Below are 22,060 nucleotides of genomic sequence, written 5' to 3'. Positions count from 1 at the left end.
CACAACGCAAGCAGCCGTCCTCAGATGAAGAACAGGTCTGTCGAGAAGACAGTCTGAATGACACGTCCTGGGCTTGGAGCGTCTATTTAAGCTGGGAGGGAGGAGGAAGAACACAATTTGGCAATGAGGGCTGGAGGCCGACGGCAGCCAGGCCAGGTACCGTGCCAGCTGGTGACAGGCCCCGGGAGAGCTGCAGCAGCCCAACAGCCCAACGCTGCTCCATCCAGGCCGGGGTAGGCCCCTCGGGCCAGCGGCCGCAGTGAGCTGCGGAAGTCAAGTGGAGGCTCCCCCTCCCGTCTCCGCAGCCAAAATGCCAGGTGCGCGCCGGCCCGAGCAGCGGCTCCTGCTGCCCACCCCGCAGCGAGATGAGGAGCTGCGGCGTCGGCACGGCAACGCCCAGGCACCGCGAGGTGTGGGGCCGCAGTGTCACCAGCGGCCCCCCCAGCGACTGCGGCAAAATAGCGGCCAGCTGCGGCGTCGCCGGCAGCAAATCCCGCATGCACAGTGAGGTGCGGAGCCACGGAGTGACCCTCGGCCCACTCCGGAGTTGCAGCGTCACTGGCGGCCCACCCCACGGCCGCAACGATGTGTGGAGCCGCGGTGGCGGGCGTGGCAAACCCCGCAGGCACGGCGACGCGTGGAACCGCGGCAACTTCCGCGATACGGCGTCGTGCGGAGCCGCGGCAGCGATGCACGGGGCTGCGGCGATACCCGCGGTGCACCCTGCCTGCGCAGCAATGCCCTGAACCACGGTGGCACCCGCGGCAACTCCCGTGGCGCGGCGAGGTGCAGAGCCCCGGACATACCTGGGGCTCCCCCGGCGGGCGCAGCATGGTGCGGAGCTGTGGCGTCGCCGACGGCAGACCCCGCGCGCGCGGCGTGCCGCGAAGTCACGGCGGCACCCGCGGTGGAGAACGGCGTCATGTGAACAATTGCCGCTGCCTGTCGTGTCGCAGCCAAAATGGCGGCTGCCTGAGGCGCCCCAACCAACATGGCCACTGCTGGCTGCGTCGCAGGCAAAATGGCGGCCGCCTCTCGCTGCATCCCGTCGGTTGGCGGTTGCTCCCGTCCCGAGTGCCGGCCGGGTGCACCCAACATTGCCTCTGCAATGTCGAGACGGGCGCAGAGCTGCGCCATCGCCTGCAGGAGCTGCTTCAGCAGGTCTGCGGGGGCGCTCCCCGTCTCCGGCGGCGGCGGCGAGCTGGCACTCCCGCCCGTCGTCTTCCCGGGGCCTGTCACCGGAGCCCCGGACTCCAGGGTCACTGCCGAAGCCTCCTCCCCGCCGTCTTCATCTTCCAATCGTCCTGTTGCTAGGTTCTTGCGCTCCGCTCCCAATGTAAACATGGTGGCGACAGCGCAGACACTCTGACACCAGTTGTAGAGAAGCTCCCACTCGGAGACGGAGGTAAGTTATGGGCTTTCGCCAAGGGTTTATTCAAAGTTAACAATAACACACAAGGGTACACAACTCCCAGGGGTCCTACATTGAGTCCTGGTCCCTGCCCGGCTAGCTCCGGTCTCTCTCTCTTGTGTCGGATCAAGGACTCTGCCGACTCCACCGACCGAAGAGAGAAGCACCTCTATCGGCTACCACCGGCTTCTCCCCCAGACTCACTACTCGATCCCTCTCTACCCCTGGTTCCCTCTTCACCCTTCGTACTCTACCCGTTCCCACAGTGACCCCGCTTTCATCACGGGGTCTCCCTTAAGTACCCTAGGAGACGTGACGTCATCTCACTGAATGGCACACCTGACGTCACGTCCCCATTTTACTTCTCTACATTTGTAATAAGGGCAGAGACAGACAGGGCCAGGTGCGGTGAGAGAGAGTTCGGGAATAGGGGCGTGGCCAGGTCGTGAGGGGGATAAAAGCCGGCATGAACCGGGGCTCTGGGCTGCTGTTGTGGGGGAACTGCCATCGACGTCGTTACCTTGGAGCGGGTCGTCTTCATCATCCTGGAGTGGGCACCTTGTAGTATTGGAAGGCTAGAGTTATGTTGTCTCAGAATAGAGTTACCTAAGTTACCCAAATGCATATAGTCACTCGCGGTTACTCGTTAAGTTTGCAGTGAGTCAGCGGACTTGATTCATAATAAATATACATATAACTGAACAAGACAGTGTCTCTGAGAGCTACATTACACATGCACCCTGTGAAAATATTAATTCAAAATCGCCCTGCATGAAGGAAGGAACTTGCTGTATTGGGTTCCAAAAATAGTTTATTGAACAAACCAAAGAGAACTTCAATGGATATCCGATATACCAAAGAAATAAGGAACTGCTCAAATTGGAAAATATACTCGATGGATAGTTCCTCATAATCCGTGCCATTCAAAGAAACCCAATGCGCATATCAATGTGGAAGTGTGCCTCTGTTTAAAGTGAAAAATATTTAAACAAGCTGAATCCGTTAAACTTCAAAAAAGAGTCAGAAAATTGTGTTTTTGAACATGAAAAATACTTACCTTTCTTGATGGAAGATATTTGAGTGCTCAAGAAGCAACGTGGCGTTTAAATGAGATCACAATGTCTGAAAAATCACTAAATTATACGATTAGCTGTTCAAATGCCAGGTCAGGAACAGTAATATTTCATGAAGGTCATGAATATGTAATGCGGGCGTAAACGGCCTCGCGGATATGACGTCACGAGGGGAGGAGTTAGGTCACGTGGGAGAGAGGGATCAAGTCTTAAGGGGGAGAAACCGGAAGAGACGGGAGAGAGTTGGGGATTGAGATAGAGTGAGGCCACGCAGGGCGGAGGTTGGAGAGTGGCGAGATTGCCACACAGGGAGTGAGACTCGGCACCGTCGGCCAGCGGTGACCGAGCACGGAGGGACAAGCAGCAGCGGTGGAGCTGCTGTGAGGGCAGCCGGAGGTCTGCACGAGGGAACCAGCAGCAGTGGAGCTGTATCGGAGTGGGGAGAGGCTACGGGAGCGAAGGCAGCATCGAGCTGCCGAGCGGAGAGGCTCTGAGCGAGGACCGTGTGGGACAAGTGTAAAGGAACCCGAATAAAGGACAATGGAGACAGACACAGTGAACGAGTCCTTTATTACACTGGTGTCAGAAGTGAATCGGCATGTCAAAACAGCTCAGAAGAAAGAATATTCCTGCGCCATCATCTGCTACATCATCCAACGACGACGACCTTCCTCAGGCAGTGGACCTGCCTGCGATGGAGGAGGAAAGCCGAGCGGGACCGAGTGCGGGTCCGGGGGTTCAGGATGTAGCCGCGTTGGTGGACCCGTCTGCGCCGGAGGACGCGGATTTGCGATGGAGGCAGATGGCGGCGCAGCTGGAGACGCTGAAAATCGTGCTGGCGCAGTTGTGTGAGCTCGTCACGCCGGGAACGCCGTTGGGGAGAGCCGATGGTGGTCCGCAGGCCAACGCCTTGCCTGCGCTGGCGGCGCCATCGGCCACGCGGCATGAAGACGCCATCTTGGGCGTGGCAGGAGAAGAACGGCGGGAAGCCGCCATCTTGCGCTCTCCGTGGCGGGAGGCCGCCATCTAGAACACGTTGCGATGCGACGCCATTTTGAATATGCCGCCTGATGAGTCATCGGCTGAGGACGGCGCGCCAAGGAGTCGCAGTCGTCATCTTACAACCGTTAAGGAATTCTCCATCGGACGCGATTGGAGTGCTTTCGCCTGCAGATTTTTGGCGGCGGTACGCTCTGCAAGGTGGACTGACACTGAGGCATTGGAGGTTCTACCGACTCTTCTCGACGACGAGTCGGTGAGATTCTTTCGTTCTATAAAGGCCGAGAAGAAGAAAACATTGAGAGGAGTTTTCGACGAGATGGCAGATGCATACGAGCCACCGGATGATGCTCATCGCCGGTTTGTTCAACGACAGCGAGCACCCGAGGAGTCGCCGGTGGCATACAGGGGTGCGGTGTTGGAGTTGGCCAGGGCCGCATACCCGGAGACGGAGCCTGACCTGCTCGAACCTCTCATCTTGGGTAAGATGCTCGAGCTGTCCTGGGATTTGGGGATTCCTATGCCGGTGTGTGGCCACGAAAAGCTGACATCCCGGGCGGCCGCTAAGTGTCGGGATGCCCAGTTCAACCTGCGCCGTTGGAGGCAAGTCACGGCGTGGATGGGGGGACCCATCGTCGAAGGAGGTGCCGTGGGTTGGGATCCCAAGAAGGCGGTGTACGTGCCTGATGGGGGGGGCCCACAGGAGCTGACAGCCGCCTCTGCTCCGTGGTCGGGCCGCAGTGGGCTGGGGCCGCGAGCTGCGCTGCCGACACGGGCGCGTCGGGACGGGGGGCCTGCGGCGAGGCGCAACGACATCGACTGCTTCCGCTGCGGGCGTAAGGGCCATTACGCCAGGGACTGCTGGGCCCGTGTCCCTGGTCCGCCCCAGCAGGAGGCCTCGTCAACGGACGCGCCGCGGAAGGATCCTCCAGGACAGGCAAGTCGGTGCGCACCAGACACCCGGCAAGGCTTGACACCTCACTCATCACCGTTGTTGTGCGATCCGGGTGTTGTTAACAACGGGCGGCCATCGACTGGGCCATGTCGCTCGGTAACGCAGTGGCGTAAATTGGCATGGCGGGTCGTCGCAGCCGCTACTGGTTCGTCCACTGTACCTGGTTCGATACAAGGGGTGGACGTGCGTATTTTGGTGGATTCCGGGGCGTCCGCGACCATTATATCGGATGTAATTTTCCATCTGTTGGGCATCCCACCAGAGGCCGTGCGTCCGGTTTACGGGTCGTGCGTCGCTGCAAACGGGGGTAGCATGGGCATTGTGGGCCAGGTGGACGCTAAAATATCTATCGGGGGAGTGTCGGCCTCGGGAATTGTGTTAATTTCGAGGTCTCTTGCAGTTCCTTGTTTGTTGGGAACTGATTTTCTGGCCAAGATGCCCATTCTGATTAGAATTAATGAAAACTGCATCGAATTGCCGGGTGGCCGTAAGATTTCGTTTCTGCCGTCGCCCTGGGGGCGACCTGCTCCGGTCGCCCAGGTGCAGGCGCTGTCCGAGGTATCTGTTGACATTCCACCTGGCTCACAGATGCTTATCCCCTTGCGATATCGGAAGCCTGTGCCTGGTCGGCAAGGTGCAATTGGGGTTTTGTTGTCGCCGTCCGCCACCATAACGGGCGGATCGGCGCTGGTGGGGGCGCAAACTATTGTCCTGCCGGACCAGCAGCCATTTTTGCAGGTGCCTAATGCGAGTACCGAAAATGTATGTGTTCCGGCTGGTACGGTTGCGGCACATGCCACTACGGCGTTTACGGCACAGGATTGTCTAGGCAGCCAGGGCGTGGTTGCCGGGGTCTGTTGCTGCCGACTCACCCTTGCCTGTGCCTGTTGATCTTGCAAGAGCGCCTGTCGTGCCTGTTACAGACAAGCCGGCCGTGACACTGCAGGGGACGAGGGGCTCTGCGCGGGGGGTGCCTGCCACGGCTGCGGGAACTCCGAGCCCCGCAGCCCTTCCGACCCCGCTGTGGACACGATTGCGGGACACCTCCGACGCTGAGCCTTCGGGGATACGGGACCGGGACGTTAGCGGGCCTCCAATAGCGACAGGAGGACTTCATCCTGTCGCTCCTAAAACCCCGTCACGTTCCCGGTCTGCGGGAGGGCCGCCGACTGTCCGGGACGGGCCGGCGACCCGCACACGCTCGAAATCCCTTACATTTCATTGAATTTTATTGTTGTGTTCTTGTTCTTACTGTTATATTTATTGTATGCTTCGTTGTCCTTCAATGTGTCTCGGTCGTGTTCGCTCGCATTACTTGTTGTTGTTATTGTTCAGCCGAGGTCGGCTGGATTTTTCTCTACGGGGGAAGGTGGTGTAATGCAGGCGTAAACGGCCTCGCGGATATGACGTCACGAGGGGAGGAGTTAGGTCACGTGGGAGAGAGGGATCAAGTCTTAAGGGGGAGAAACCGGAAGAGACGGGAGAGAGTTGGGGATTGAGATAGAGTGAGGCCACGCAGGGCGGAGGTTGGAGAGTGGCGAGATCGCCACACAGGGAGTGAGACTCGGCACCGTCGGCCAGCGTTGACCGAGCACGGAGGGACAAGCAGCAGCGGTGGAGCTGCTGTGAGGGCAGCCGGAGGTCTGCACGAGGGAACCAGCAGCAGTGGAGCTGCATCGGAGTGGGGAGAGGTTACGGGAGCGAAGGCAGCCTCGAGCTGCCGAGCGGAGAGGCTCTGAGCGAGGGCCGTGTGGGACAAGTGTAAAGGAACCCGAATAAAGGACAACGGAGACAGACACAGTGAACGAGTCCTTTATTACAAATACGAAGCTTTATGTCGAGAACTGAGAAAAAAATATGCTTCTAGCATGGTTTGAACTTAATCAAATAGATACAGAGGCAAGAGCTATGGACAACATAGACATACAGAAACGTTATAATTTAGACAAAACTACTGAACAATGGAAACAACTTTTGAGAGTAGCAAACGGTGTCATGGAGAAGGATTCCGACCGTAAAGCATTCAAAATAGTAAACGTTATTATTCGTGATGCTGGAGCTGAAAGGTTTCAAGATCTCAAAACCGTAAATGAAATAGAATACGACACATTCCAACGAGCCTGTCAGCAATGTCCATCTAAAGGACGGTAAGATGTGGCACGACACTCTGACTAAAGCCAGTGAAACAAGAATTACAATCTATTTCTAGATTTGAAGCTTTCGTGACTGCAAGGAATCATCTTCTTAGGTTTTTTTCGGTAAAGTCACGTAGAAAGTAAAATAAAATAAAAACAAAAATCACGACGTTTCGAGGCAACACAAGTCTCCGTCATCAGGTGGGACCGTCACAGCCAGATTAGCTGTATCAAGTGAGGCAATGATTCAAGATGTAATCCCTTAAAAGCGAGTTGAGGGGGGAGGGAGAGGGAGGGGGGAGCTCATCAGACTATGGTAGCCAATGAAAGGAACGTATCGGGAGGGAGGGGGGGCGAGGCCAAAAGGGTGGGCGATGGACGTGGAAGCGCTTGCGCGCAAGCGGCCAATTACTGCACACGCCAACACAATGGAGCGATTGTGCGCAAGCGGCCAGCCACTGCACCCGCCAACACAATGGGCAGAGAGGAGGAGGGGAGGTCTAATACACATGATAGACAAAAGAACGAAAATGATGATGGGTACAAACTTAGGGGGAGCTCATCAGACTATGGTAGCCAATGAATGGAACGTATCGGGAGGGAGGGGGGGGCGGGGGGGGGGCGAGGCCAAACGGGTGGGCGACGGACGTGGAAGCGCTTGTGCGCAAGCGGCCAATTACTGCACACGCCAACACAATGGAGAGAGAGGGGGAGGGGGGGGTCTGATACACATGATAGACAAAAGAACGAAAATGCCCATGTTTATACCAATGCTGGCTGAACAATGAAGAGAGTACTGTTAAAATAACTGGGGATGTTAACACTCGGTAAAGTACAGTAAAATAGTGCCTGTCAGATAAGATGGTCCAAAAAATTTTGTGATTAAGTCTTTTTTGCGTGGTGGATAACATCTTTCCAATGATTACTAAGTTTGTACCCATCATCACGGTTGAAATTATGTCTGTGTTTGTATATTTGTATGGCTTCGTGTACAAACCTTTGATGGTAGCCGGGAGGTTTGCAGAGAAACTCGGTGGGCTCTCATGAAATTGTCTTTTCCGAGACCAAGGTTCTCTGCAAACCTCCCGGCTACCATCAAAGGTTTGTACACGAAGCCATACAAATATACAAACACAGACATAATTTCAACCGTGATGATGGGTACAAACTTAGTAATCATTGGAAAGATGTTATCAACCACGCAAAAAAAAAAAAAGACTTAATCACAAAATTTTTTGGACCATCTTATCTGACAGGCACTATTTTACTGTACTTTACCGAGTGTTAACATCCCCAGTTATTTTAACAGTACTCTCTTCATTGTTCAGCCAGCATTGGTATAAACATGGGCATTTTCGTTCTTTTGTCTATCATGTGTATCAGACCCCCCCCTCCCCCTCTCTATCCATTGTGTTGGCGTGTGCAGTAATTGGCCACTTGCGCACAAGCGCTTCCACGTCCGTCGCCCACCCTTTTGGCCTCGCCCCCCCCCCGCCCCCCCCTCCCTCCCGATACGTTCCATTCATTGGCTACCATAGTCTGATGAGCTCCCCCTAAGTTTGTACCCATCATCATTTTCGTTCTTTTGTCTATCACGTGTATTAGACCTCCCCTCCTCCTCTCTGCCCATTGTGTTGGCGGGTGCAGTGGCTGGCCGCTTGCGCACAATCGCTCCATTGTGTTGGCGTGTGCAGTAATTGGCCGCTTGCGCGCAAGCGCTTCCACGTCCATCGCCCACCCTTTTGGCCTCGCCCCCCCTCCCTCCCGATACGTTCCTTTCATTGGCTACCATAGTCTGATGAGCTCCCCCCTCCCTCTCCCTCCCCCCTCAACTCGCTTTTAAGGGATTACATCTTGAATCATTGCCTCACGTGATACAGCTAATCTGGCTGTGACGGTCCCACCTGATGACGGAGACTTGTGTTGGCTCCGAAACGTCGTGATTTTTGTTTTTATTTTATTTTACTTTCTACGTGACTTTACCGAAAAAACCTAAGAATACAATCTATTTGAAAGTATTTTTTGCGTTAATTTGTGGCTTTAGAGAACCATCAAATCTATCGCAACTTTGGGAAAGGCATAAACAATTATTGAGCAAAATCTTCATCAGACAGTACTCAGAAGAAACTGCGCCACTGTATGCTCTTGCAGAAATCAATGAACTATTAAAACGATGATATTGCAAATCGCTTTCACGAATCAGCCCCCAAATGTAGTCTCCCATCATGTTCTCGTTATACTGTTCTTGGTAGCAGCGTTCAAGGTCCAGTATATCCTGGTTGAAGCGCTCGCCTTGCTCCTCTGAGTACGGTCCCATGTGCTCCTTGAATTTATGAAGATGAGCATCAAGGATATGAACTTTGAGGGACATCCTACAGCCCATTGTGCAGTAGTTCTTCACCAGAGTCTCAACCAGCTCCACGTCGTTTTCGACCTTGTGATTGCCAAGGAAGCCACGAACTACTGCGACAAAGCTGTTCCAAGCTGCTTTCTCCTTACTAGTGAGCTTCTTGGGGAATTCATTGCACTCCAGGATCTTCTTCATCTGTGGTCCGACGAAGACACCAGCTTTGACCTTTTCCTAAGACAACTCAGGGAAGAAGTCTTGGAGGTATTTGAAGACTGCCGAATCCTTATCTACAGCTCTGACAAATTGTTTCATAGGGCCCAATTTGATGTGCAGTGATGGCATCAGCACATTATGTGGGTCCACCAGTGGCTCCCACTTGACCGTTGTTCCTCCCCACAGAGAACTCGGTCCGCTGTGGCCAGTCCCACCTGTGGGAGTGTGCCTTGGTGTCCCTGCTGTCCCAAAGGCAATGGTAGCAGGGAATCTTGGTAAAACCGCCTTGGAGACCCATCAGGAATGCCACCATTTTGAAGTCTCCGATGCCCTCCCAGCCATACTCATCATGCTTAAAGGCATCTATCAAGGTCTTGATGCTGTTGTAACCCTCTTTGAGGTGCACGGAGTGAGCCAGAGGAAGAGATGGGTACTTGTTACCATTATGGAGCAGCAAGGCTTTGATGCTCCTGGATGAGATGTCAATGAAGAGGCGCCACTCATTCTGGTTACAGTCGATTCATATTGCCTCGAACAGACTGGCCACATTGTGGCAGAAGCAGAGCCCATCTTGACAGGTGAAGAAGCTGCAAAAAGGTTGGTGATGCTTCCTCTGATCTGCGACTTGCACATTTTCAACCAACAAGTTCCACTGCTTGAGCCTAGACGTCAAAAGCTCGGCATTGGACTTGGCGAGACCAAGATCTCTGATCAACTCGTTACGGTCTTTCTGGTTGGGGTAGTATGGGTTTCTCTCCTCAGCTCCACCTCTGAAATTGTCATCTGGATCTATGTCTTTCTTGCTCTCTGACTTGCTGCTCTCTTCTAAAGACGGCTCCTCTCTCCGGATGATCGGGTACTGGGAGCTCATGGCAGTGTGGCACCGGGGCGATGGATGAAGGAATGTCCAGATAGGTGTAGCAGGTGCATTCTTGCCAGTCCGACGTTGGGAAAGGTCGACCATGCAGAAGTAGTAGTTGCTTGAGTTGTCAGTGGTTTCCTGCCAAATTCTTGGGATAGCAAATTTATTGGCTCTCTTTTCCCCTCTGTACCATCCTAGAAAAATACATTTATTTCACTCATGACTAATTTGTAAGAGATTCTCACAACATTTTTCATTTGACATCTTTTTTCAATAACATTGAAAATTGTAAAACAAGTTTTAATTCAAAATTTTTACAATTTTCAAAATTAAAATACATTTTATAATATAAAATTCCGAGCTACAATTGTACATCTTACCTTCCAGTTTTTTTTCATTGCTCGCAGGTGAAATGAGGTGCCCAGTGTTTGTCTTGATCTCCGACAGGCATGCAGGAATATGCCTTGTAGGCCTCACACATCTTAGCAGATGCTTCCACAGAGTATTTTTTCGCTCTTGTCTTGATAAATTGGCCACAGACATAGAAAAATGCATCTGCCGGATGCTTGCCGTCTCTTGATGCCATCTCAGAAAAATGCAGATATGTATCCCCTTAGGCAGCTGGAACTAAACTGAACTGGTGGGCTTAAGGCCCCTGTATTTACACTACTATTTATATTACTATAAAGTTCTAGATTGTTCTAGAACTTACTCCATGTTTATTCAGCACTGAATCTATCTGGAATGTTCTGGAAAATAGGTCAATTTAAACATAGCACTATCCTGGTCACCAAAGCAAAGTTTGTGGGGAATAATAGCCATTTTCTGTACTTTTGAGGCATAAGCAATAACAGCTATTGTATTTTCCTGCATATAGCCCGCATACGCATATAACCTGCAGACGCATATACACCGCAAAAATAGCGTTTTGTGTAAAACTAATTTCAAAAATACCCACATCCCCATATACCCCGCATGCATTAATATCTTTAACGTCGTTATCGCAGCTTAATTCCATCATATCAATACAAAGTTTACATTTGCAATGCATTCCACTATCAATTGTTAACATTAAAATCATAACATGCACAAAGAAAACAAACTAACCGGAAACGATTCTAGATTTGAAGCTTTCGTGACTGCAAGGAATCATCTTCTTAGGTTTTTTCGGTAAAGTCACGTAGGTAAAACATCAAAATGAATGAAAATAAAATAAAATAAAATCAAAAATCACGACGTTTCGGAGGCAACACAAGACTTGATGCAGCTAATCTGGCTGTGACGGTCCCACCTGATGACGGAGACTTGTGTTGCCTCCGAAACGTCGTGATTTTTGATTTTATTTTATTTTATTTTCATTCATTTTGATGTTTTACCTACGTGACTTTACCGAAAAAACCTAAGAAGATAACCGGAATCGAGTGAACTTTAAACAGTAAATAAGTAACAAAAGTAAATATCCAATAAATAAGTAGCACATAACTGGTAGATAAGTAAGTGCACGTACTGTTAGGCTTACCAGCATTCAACCTCATCATATTACAACTACTGGACCAGTAGTTACCCCTGTACAGTTTTAGCACTGGTAGATTGCGCACTGCACAGATAATAGCGGCACTATGGTAACGCCATTGCCTCCTGGCAACAAAGCTATTGGAAGTTTGAAACAAAGCTCATGGTCGCGACTGTATAGTGCTCAGCCAATAGCAGCGGCCAAAGGGACTCAGCAATTATGATTCCGCGTCTGGTAGACGCTTGTTAAGGCCTCCGCTGAAACTTTCGCACCCCCCTACAGCCACTCAAAGTATTACGGTAAACAAAGTGCGCCCACTTCAAACATTAACGTTTCATTGTACAAACAATTTGAATCATTTAAAACGTGATGACGTGTGCAATTTTAGTGTGAGTGGTTTATTCAGCAGTGCTTTAGTCAAAGGTAAGTGTTGCATAGTGGATAGTCCTACCATGAAAACATTAAAACGAGTTATGACATTTCACACGTGTAAAATATATTTGGGATAGCCTGCACCTCCATATACCCTGCAGGGTCTTGTTTTGTTTGTAAAAAGTGGTATACCCCGCGGGTTATATGCAGGAAAATACGTAACAAAAAAAAGTTGTTACACATTGCTATTCAACGTTGTGTATGATGATTCAGAAGATATCACTAAGTGTTTTTTGGAGGGTCCTGCTGGAATGGGAAAAAACTTTCGTATACTCCACACTACTTCATACAAGAGGAGATATAGCAACACCAGTTGCGTCAACAGAAATACCAGCAAAACTATTAGCTGGAGGCTGATCTGCTCATTTAGTCTCCAAAATTACTTTGAAAATAACTGTAACATTGACTTGCAATATAAAGCCAAACAAGAAACCAGAAATCTATTCCAATCGAAACTAACAGTCAGGTTTTTTCTAGATTATTGGGTTGGGGAGGGAGCCCAGCCTAGGCTGAGAGGCAAGGACACTCCAGTAACGTGGGGTAGTATCAGCAGCGTGGAAGGACGCATCGCCAAATCTAGTTTGAATATATCATTTTAGCGAGAACAGGGAGGTACTTTTGAGGTTGCGACTGGGAATTTGCGGAGTTAGGAGGTCCTTACATATTTGGCGGATTTGTTTAAAAGAAGACAGCCCAGTGGTGGTCTCTAAACATATCCAGGAGGGATAAATTGGAGGTGATACAGAGGTTGCAATAATGTGTTGATATGAAGGCATCAAGGTCAACGTGGGCGGCCAGGTGGTATAATGGAACAAGAGGCTAGGCGGTCGATGATTTCACAGGAGTCAAAGATGGGGAGGATGGCAGCTTGGACTACATGAAGATGGAGCCGAGGTGAGACAATGTGTTTATTTATATAGAGGATTTTGTTTATTAAATCTTACTGGCGATATTATCAATGTGACGGGCAAAATAGCACCTAGATACCTGAAGTTATCGACCTGTTCAATGAGATGCGAGTCCAAAGACATAACGTGGCAGCAGGGGAAAATAGGTTTCAAGAAACTGGAAAACAATGTGACTTTGGTCTTAACAGCATGGAATATGAATTTATAGAATCCATCACACGCTCTTTGCAGGATTCCATGCTCCAGACCAAGGCTGGCATCTCAGGTGAGTTCACCCGCATGAGGACGATGCTAGATGAGGACGAGAGGGCAGCTCTGGATCGCGTGGATGTGAAGGGGCGCGAGCTGCTGTCCCAGATCGAGGAGAACATCGCTCATTACAAGCGCGAGATCAGCGACCTCCAGGCAGCAGCCACGCGCCTGCGCGCTCTGCAGGAAGAGAGGGACTCGCTCACGTTTCTGCAGGTAGAGCACTCAGGGATCCAGGGCGAGTGCCCCAGTTCGCGTGTTCCTTGCGTTTGTAATCATGGCACGTGAGTTGCAACACAAAACACAAGATAACGCCACTTGCATTGTCAATACAAAATATAGCCCATGGGTTCTAACAGTAAACATAGAGTCAAGTTCACCAACTTAGATTTGTATATTGTAATAAAAATATGAACCACCGCTGAATTTCAAAATAAGTAATATACGATTAACACACAAATCCCTTGAGTTAATTGGTTGGTAATCTATGCAGGCATTGGCATAAAAAATTGTAACCTCATCATCCTGTAATGTACATCAGATTGAGGCCTCTTGACACTAACTTTAAATGATAAATTTAACCAAATGTATACGTATACCAACCATTAGTAATGCTAATAACGGAAAGGGCTTTTAACATCAGGAAAGCCAGAAGCAGTTATATTTCAGCACTGACTGCTGATGAGTCTTCGAAAGTTGAAACCAATCCCGAGATTGCCTGCCTCAACAAATGTTCACCCTGCTAAACTATGGACTCTGGTAACGTAACGCTCTGGGTGTAATTCATCCTCGCAGTGGATCATTATTTTGAATGTTGGTTCACAATCACGGCAACTCGATGTCAAGTGCCATGGACGCTTCTTACCATAATATCGGACACCAAGTGGCAACAATTTTAGAGGCCACACCTTGCTGATGAGAATAATTGAGTCATAACGAGTCCACGGCTTTGCCTTGTTTACAACCAACAACACTGGAATACGCGAATGGCTGAGCGCAGCCCAGCTCATCGTGTCTACCAATCACCATGTGGTTAACATGGCTGGAGGTGAACTGACTCGCGCCCCCTGCCCTGTGTCTGACTCCTGCAGGTTCACCTGAAAGAGACAAACCGGTATGGACTCATGCACTCGCACAAATAAACACACGGAGTGACGCCTTGTGTGGAATATGGCCTGCCTGATGATGATGTATGATGATGTATGATGATCATGCTGTGTGATGATGTTTGTGTTATGTTGTGTGATGATGTGTGGCATGATGCTGTGTGAAATGATGCTGTGTAAGACAAGGGTTGTGTGCTGTGATGCTGTGCGTAATGTTGCCGTGTGTGATGATGCCATGCGTGATGATGCTGTGAATGATGATGCTGTGAATGATGATGCTGTGAATGATGATACTGTGTGTAATGATGCTGTGTAAGACACGGGCTGTGTGTGTCACTGCTGGTTCTGGTCTCACAGGAGAGACGCTCAAAAGGGAGCTCCACCCTCATTTCCCGACGAAGAAGACATCGCCACGATCAGCGCCCTGCAGGGAGCTGTGGTCAACCTGCTGGCATTCATGTGTGAGTTCCACGGACTCTTGACAAGTGTGCATGTGTGTTATTGTACATGTAATTGTGTCTTGTGTGTATGTTGCGGAGCGGTGGCATAGTGGTTAACGTGCTACAATATGAACCTGGCAACACAAATTCGATTCCCGTTCACAGCCAACACCAGTGACAATTTTCTGAACCGGTCATGGGCCTCCCCTAGGTCGACTCAGCCTCAAATGAATACCTGGTGTAGTGTGTAAAAACTGCCACTAGGGAGACAAAGGCGGCCTTACGTGGTGCTGGCCACTATACCAGCCTTAAAGTGCCGCTCGCTAACAATACTTGCCCCTCCAGCCTGTTTGTCTGTTTGTGTGCGAATGTGTAGATGAGCGAGAGTGAGTACGGATGTGCAATGATGATGGAATGCTCTGTGCACTGAGCTACAAACATGGTCACCTACACGTGACTCACGGCCATGGCTATCATCAATGGTGAGTGGATTCAGAACCAATTCTGAGCCTCTCCCAGATGAACCCTTGGCTTAAACGAGTACCGGGTACGTCCTGTAAGCATCAGCACTGCGGACACAAAGGCGGCCTGCAGAATTCATATGGTGAAATGGCTTTGATAACTACATCAATATAAATTTAAATAATGTTGTGGCTTAGCTCTCCAACACACCCGTGTGCTGTACTAGTGACGAATTGGCATGTTCTGTTTACGTGACAACCCTTACTAGTTGTCTGTGTCGGGTGGTGGCAGGTTTAACGACACATTTATATATTTACGTGATCTAACCCCAAAAAAAACCTCTTATGGATTATATAAACTTAGGGTTGATTGGTAATGCCCAAGGATCATACATCCAGACTAAGACACGTTGAAGATTTTTAGGCTTCATGTCAACAGCCTGATGCTCAGAGTCAAACTAAGGCACTTTTAGTATTCTTAGGTTCCCCAGTTAATGGATGAGGCTCATCGAGCGAAACTAAGGCATAATCTTGGTCGACCTTGTCTATCACTACACTGCACGTGCAAACATCAACTTTATGACTGTAATGTATTCATTAGACAATAATATATAGCACACACACGAGTGTATTTCACTATTACATACGCTCCATTGATATTACACGTGTGTATTATAAAGTAAATATGCTGTTGGCCAGAGTAACCATCATAGCAGATTTATCTACGAGTATAATTATTTTCTGTACTGGATGTTATCATCAGACTCGAGCCAGACTACATCACCGTAGTGATGCGTAGGATTCATTGTTAATTCTGTCGGCTCATAACCAGACTAAGGCAGCCTAAGGATTCTCATTATTCATTCATAATGTGCTTGAGGCTGCTATATCCATACTAAGGCATCTTAAGGATTATTGGGGTTCAATGCTAATACCCGAGGCTCACAGAGCCAGACTGGGCTATCGCTGTGGCTGACCGCGTGTATCACTGTGCAAACAGATACATTGCTATTGCCCATGTATTGCAATACCTCTACGTTCACATACAACACACACACGAGTGTAAAGGAGTATTACATGAGCTCTATTAACCCTACACGTGTGTATAATTGAGTGAGCATGCTGTTGCTATTCTGCGTGTGAGTGTTTTACACAGATACACTGTGGCTGATATTCTTAGGATTCATTAATAGTGCTTGAGGCAGCGTGATAGAGACTCAGACACAGTTAGGGTTCTTAGGGTTCCGTGTTAAAGTCTGAAGCTCTCAGCATCAACGGCACTGAGTATTTGACACCCACAAGTTATGGCTGATATTCTTAGGATTCATTACACTGTGTAATAAAAAAATGTCCCTGGGTAGTAAGTGTTATTTTCTAATTGCGTATGCCTCAAAAGTACACAAAATGGCTATTATTCCCCACAAACTTTGCTTTTGTGACCAAGACAGTGATATTTTGAAATTTACAAATTTTCAAGCGGAATTCCAGATATATTCAGTGCTGATTAGTAACTTGTAGAAACTTCTAGAACATTCAAGAACTTTCCAGTAATAAAAAAGTAGGATAAATACAGGACCCTTAAGCCCACCAGTTGAGTTTACAGTGGTACCTAGGTATGCGTCGTTAATTCGTTCCAGAAGGTAGGACTTATAACGAAAATGACGTATACCAAACGATTTTTTCCTATAATAAATAAAGGAAAAGGAAATAATCCGTTCCAGAGTATAAAACATTATATGTAATATGGCATAATATACTTTAATGGGGTTGTATAATCTTCTTGGTTCTTTCGTTAAAGTCACGTAGAAGGGAAGTAATAAAATAATAAAAATAAAACATAATAAAATAATTCTCACGACGTTTCGGCCACAACGCAAGCAGCCGTCCTCAGGTGAAGAATGAAACACCACCAAGCTTGGAGCGTATATTTAAGCTGGTTTGGAGGGGGGGAGGTGGGAAGAAGAGCGCCTTGACAAAATAATTTGCATATCAAGAGGAATTTAGCATATGGAAAATGCGTAGGAGGTGGGCGGGGGGGGGGTTCAAATTAATATTATGCCCGTGCATTATGCAGGATTAGCAGCATCAAAGGGAGGGGGAAGGGGGGTAGCATTAACAAAGGAAAGAAATGTTAATAGTATGTAGCTGCAGTTACTAAACAACCACGTAGAAAACTAAAGTATAAACTACATAAACAACTAAAGTATAAACTACATAGCATCATCAGTATACTTACTATACTCTACAATAAGCTGAGTTACTAACAGTAAGTAATACATTACAATTCTTGTATAAAATAAGAATTAGACTAAACGTATTACTAAAATGCATACATAAATTAAAATAAATGCACACACGAGTGTACATCACTATACTATCTCACACACACACACACGAGTGTACATCACTACACTATCTCACACACACACACGAGTGTACATCACTACACTATCACACACACACGAGTGCACATCACTACACTATCACCACAGGGGAGACAAAGGCGGCCGGGCGTGGTGTTGGCCAACCCCAGACCCTTGTGTGCCGTGTCGGCCTTCACAGCCACTCACCAAAAGCACTTGCTGCTACAATCTGTGAAAGGTTATACGGGAGATCGTTGTGTTTGTTGTAAACACACGGACGCTACGGTGTGTTGATATCCACGATGCTGCTGCTGCGAACCACTGCCCCACCTCCTGGCACCTCGCAAAGCCCCGCAGGGGCTGGGACTGGGCAGGGCTCGAACTGGCAGCCACCACCACCCTGCCTAGCAGGTGCTACAGGCTGCGGGGCCACGTGGCGGGACAGTCGCCATCCTGACTAGCAGGTGCTACAGGCTGCGGGCCACGTGGCGGGGCAGCAGATGGCGGGGCAGACAAACGCACCGCTGTACTGTACTTCTGTGCACTTGCCAGCCGCGCCGCCTGCCTTCGCCAACGCGCGGTGACCGGCGTGGTGAAGTATGGTCAAATATCCCCCGCGACCCGCACGGTGTAGAGAGGTCCTCATCCAGCAGCGGATTGACAAAGTGCGCATTACATGTCATCACACCGATAGCTGCGCATAACAACGTTGTGTAACAATGCTCATTATGAATTGCTTTATTGTAGTGTACGTGCGTGTTAGTGCACGAGTGCTATTGTTATAGTGGTGCTGTTGTTAACACGGCTACTGTGATTATCGTTACTGCAGACGGACGCTCACCGACTGTGGACCCAAACTCGGCCCACAACATCCTCCAGATTTCCTCAGACCTCAGGACGGTGACGCGGACCGCTGTCTCCCAGGGTCGCCCCGATCACCCACACCGCTTTGATCACTGGCTCCAAGCCCTGTGCACCGAGAGCTTCTCGTCGGGTCAGCACTACTGGGAGGTGGACGTGGTGGGTGTGGCGGGGATTTGGATGGTTGGAGTCGCGTACGGGACGATCGCACTGAAAGGGAGTGGTAAAGAGTGCGGGCTGGGACAGAACGACTCATCCTGGGTTTTATATAAAAATACCAACAGCTGCTCAGTGTATCATGGTGGTGTATTGACCTCAGTGCCGGTGAAGGATCCTCCCCGGAGAGTCGGGTGTCACCTGCACTGGGAGGCGGGGCTGCTGTCGTTTTACCACGCCGACTCCATGGAGCTGCTCCACTCCGTCCAACACTCGTTTAGTCAACCGCTCTACCCCGCCCTGTGTGTGTTGAGTGATGGTGACTCAGTGAGGATTCTGGATCTGAGTCGTGCATCCTGAGAGCACGGAGTGTTAGCAGCGCAGAGGAACGGGCACAACTTCCAGACTTGTGCACACAAAGACACAGATACCCCCGTATAGTGTGAACAGGCTGTAGGGGCAAGTGCTGCCAGCAAGCACCTATAAAGGCCGGCACTTCACACGAGGGTGTGGGTGGCCACCACCACGCCTGGCCGCCTTTGTCTCCCAAGTGGCGATGTTTACTCATCGCACCAGGTACTTATTTGAGGCTGAGACGACCTAGGGGAGGCCCATGACCGGTTTACCAACACCATTGATAACTATTATCTGAATCGGTCTTGGGTCTCCCCTAGGTCGAATCAGCCTCAAATGAGTACCTGGTGCGATGAGTAATTATCGCCCAAGGGGATACAAAGGCGGGTCTCCGCCAGGCTGGCCTTAATGGGTGCTACTCACTAGCAGCACTTGCCCCAATAGTCTGTTAAGGCAACACTGGGGATCTTTGTCTTTAGTGTATAGAGTCATGTGTGCAGTGTGGGGTGGAGCGGTGGTGCAGTGGTTAGCGCACTGGCGGAGGAGGGCGGGGGGAGCCAAGGTTCTCTCTGACGTCATCGTCCCTCGTACCACACCGCACGCTGCGTGGCGCTCAACGCCGAGAGTGCCGAGTTGCACCGCGGGCGTGCTGGGAACACGCGTCACGTGACACTGCGGAGGCACACCATCCCCTCGCGATCACTCGCTCATTGGGCGTTAAACCAGGGGTTGAATCGGATGGCATCACTACGGGGGAACTACTTGTGGTGTGTGCCGAGCGTCACTCGGCTAAAGCATTTTCGTTATAACCTGGGGTCGAGGGACTCCTCCAGCCACCAAAGTAGTTTTATTGTACAGGGCATAGAGATAGAGAAGCCATATTAACACGTAGTAATAGTAGGAGGGCTTTCGCCTCCCAATATTTTTCGTGAAAAAGGTTTGTTTTGTTTAACGTTTTAATCCTGCTCTCAGACTGATACTTTGGACCTCCAGCCACACACTAGGATTCATGGGATAACGCCTCTCTCTCTGCTGACAAAAATTGGAGCTGTCTTTTGTCTTTGAAGTCTGTTATTTAATTAAGCCTGATATCTATCTAGAGTGAAGCTCTACCTTAGACTACAACACGACCTAATATTGTCTCAATACGCATTAATAACACACAGACACTATTTGTTATTACAGGGAGAGAGACACCGCAAACTCCAAATATACAGCAGCTGTCACGGTTGGAATCCAACCCACGACCTCCTGCATACCAGACGAGGGAGTTAACATCTCCGAGCCACCACGGCCCCCCTCCTTGACGTGATACACAATTCGGCGTGAACCCAACCTCGAGTCTCATGCTGTTTAGCAATGCGTAAATGATTTGAGACGCATTGATTATATCGTACTAGTTGTGTACTTGTGTGAACGCTAATCGCATTGTGCTTTGGGCTGTGTGAGATTTTGATTTGCTTCATTGCTGGCATGGGTTTGACTTGTTTTGCTTTTTCATTTTTGTGACCCAGGTCACTCTTGTCAATGAGACTCATCATAATCTCCGGAGTTCTCACCTCGTTAGATTCAAATTCAACTCGACTCGATCATCAGCATCAGCAGAAGTATCATCAGCAGAAGAATTAGTAACAGGAGCAACAGCATCAACAGCAGTAGCTCCATTATTATCATCATCAGCATCGGGAGTAGAAGCAGCAGCATCAATAATGATAGAATCATTATCAGCAGTAACAGAATCATCAGCAGCAGAAGCAGCATCATTATCATCACTCTTGCAACCGAGACTCATCCTGGTCTCTTGAGTTCTCACCTGGTTAAACAAATCGACTTTAACACGTAGGCTTTTGCGACCAATATTATCAATGATAAAGGTTTATTGGGTTAGATCGCGTAAATATACATAGACTTGATTGTGTTCTGGGTTACTTGTGAATTGTAATCACATTGTATTGTGGGTCAAGGATCAATGTGTTCTCGATGAATAAAAAATAAAATCTGAAAATCTATTGTTAATATTGTCATCCAGGCTGTGAATGTGACTCTCTCATAGCTTAGACTGATTTGTGTAAACATGTATTTTTTTGGGATGGTTACTGTTGTTTTGTTTGTATAGATGTTATATTATCGGAGATTAAACCCGGGCACGGTTTGTAAATCTACAGCTTACGCCTTCACAGGTAAGTGCTGTCTGTGGCCTTGGGCCACATTCCTTGGCGCGTCTCGTGGTATTTATAGCTGCACTCTTAATTGATTTGCTTGTTCCTCGTCATCATGAGCTATGATGATGAATGGATCTTGACTGATGGATGATGATGAAGAGCACGATGATGATAATGACAGTGCTTGGTAATTATGACCACCACCCACTCACCTGCACCCAACACTTTCCTACCTTACACCAGCCACTCCCGAACCTAATACCCCCCAGCCGTCTACAGAGACCCTCCCTCACACCTGCCCACACACACCTGCTCGGCCATACACCTGCCCATCCTGCCACTCTCCCACCTGCCCACCTCATGCATATTCAAGCGCCCATTCCCGGCTGATCTCCCTCCCACCTGATCACCTGCAAACCCGCTCACTCACCCACCTGTACAAAGGCAAAGATCCCCTGTATAGCCTATAACAGACTGTCGGGCAAGTGCTGTTAGCCAGCATCTATGAAGGCCAGCATGGCACACGAGTGGGTAGGTGGCCAGCACCTAGCCCTGCCGCCTTTGTCTACCGAGTGGTGATATTTATACTCCACACCAAGGTACTCATTTGAGGCTGAATCGACCTAAGGGAGGCCCATGACCGGTTCAGGCTGAATTGACCTAAGGGAGGCCCATGACCGGTTCAGACAATGGTCATTGGTGTTGGTGGCCATTAGTGGGAATTTAACTTGGATCGGCAGGTTCATAGCACAGCGCACGAACCACTACAACACATATCTCCACCCACCCACACACACCTGCTCAACCACCCACACGATCACCCTCCTACCCTCCCACCTGACCCCCCACTCAATTATACGTGAAGTTGGGAGATGATTTGTCAAATGATTAACAATATTGTTTACTCTTTTTTAAAGACAATTTAAACAGTTATGCTAAAATACATCCAGAACAAATAAATGTCAATGATAGAGACGACATACTTTTTTTAAACCTTTAATAAAAAAATATTTTACAAGGTACGGTTTGGTGCAGAAACCTACAAAGCCTCACCATA

General features: G+C 49.3%; 1 protein-coding gene across 1 annotated transcript in view; it reads left to right on the top strand.

The window, feature by feature from the left end:
- The window catches only part of LOC144947501 (E3 ubiquitin-protein ligase TRIM11-like), a 32,826-nt gene extending 13,979 nt beyond the window's left edge, over positions 1-18,847 (top strand). Inside the window, exons 3-6 of the mRNA XM_078876724.1 lie at positions 13,083-13,316; positions 14,192-14,214; positions 14,564-14,667; positions 18,300-18,847. Of these exons, the coding sequence (XP_078732850.1) occupies positions 13,083-13,316; positions 14,192-14,214; positions 14,564-14,667; positions 18,300-18,847 (909 nt within the window). The remainder of the gene's footprint in view (positions 1-13,082; positions 13,317-14,191; positions 14,215-14,563; positions 14,668-18,299) is intronic.
- The last annotated feature ends 3,213 nt before the right edge of the window (positions 18,848-22,060 follow it).

This window comes from Lampetra fluviatilis, chromosome 45 (genome assembly GCF_964198595.1).
Source record: "Lampetra fluviatilis chromosome 45, kcLamFluv1.1, whole genome shotgun sequence".
NCBI lineage: Eukaryota > Metazoa > Chordata > Hyperoartia > Petromyzontiformes > Petromyzontidae > Lampetra > Lampetra fluviatilis.
This window is presented reverse-complemented; position numbering and strand designations above follow the sequence as displayed.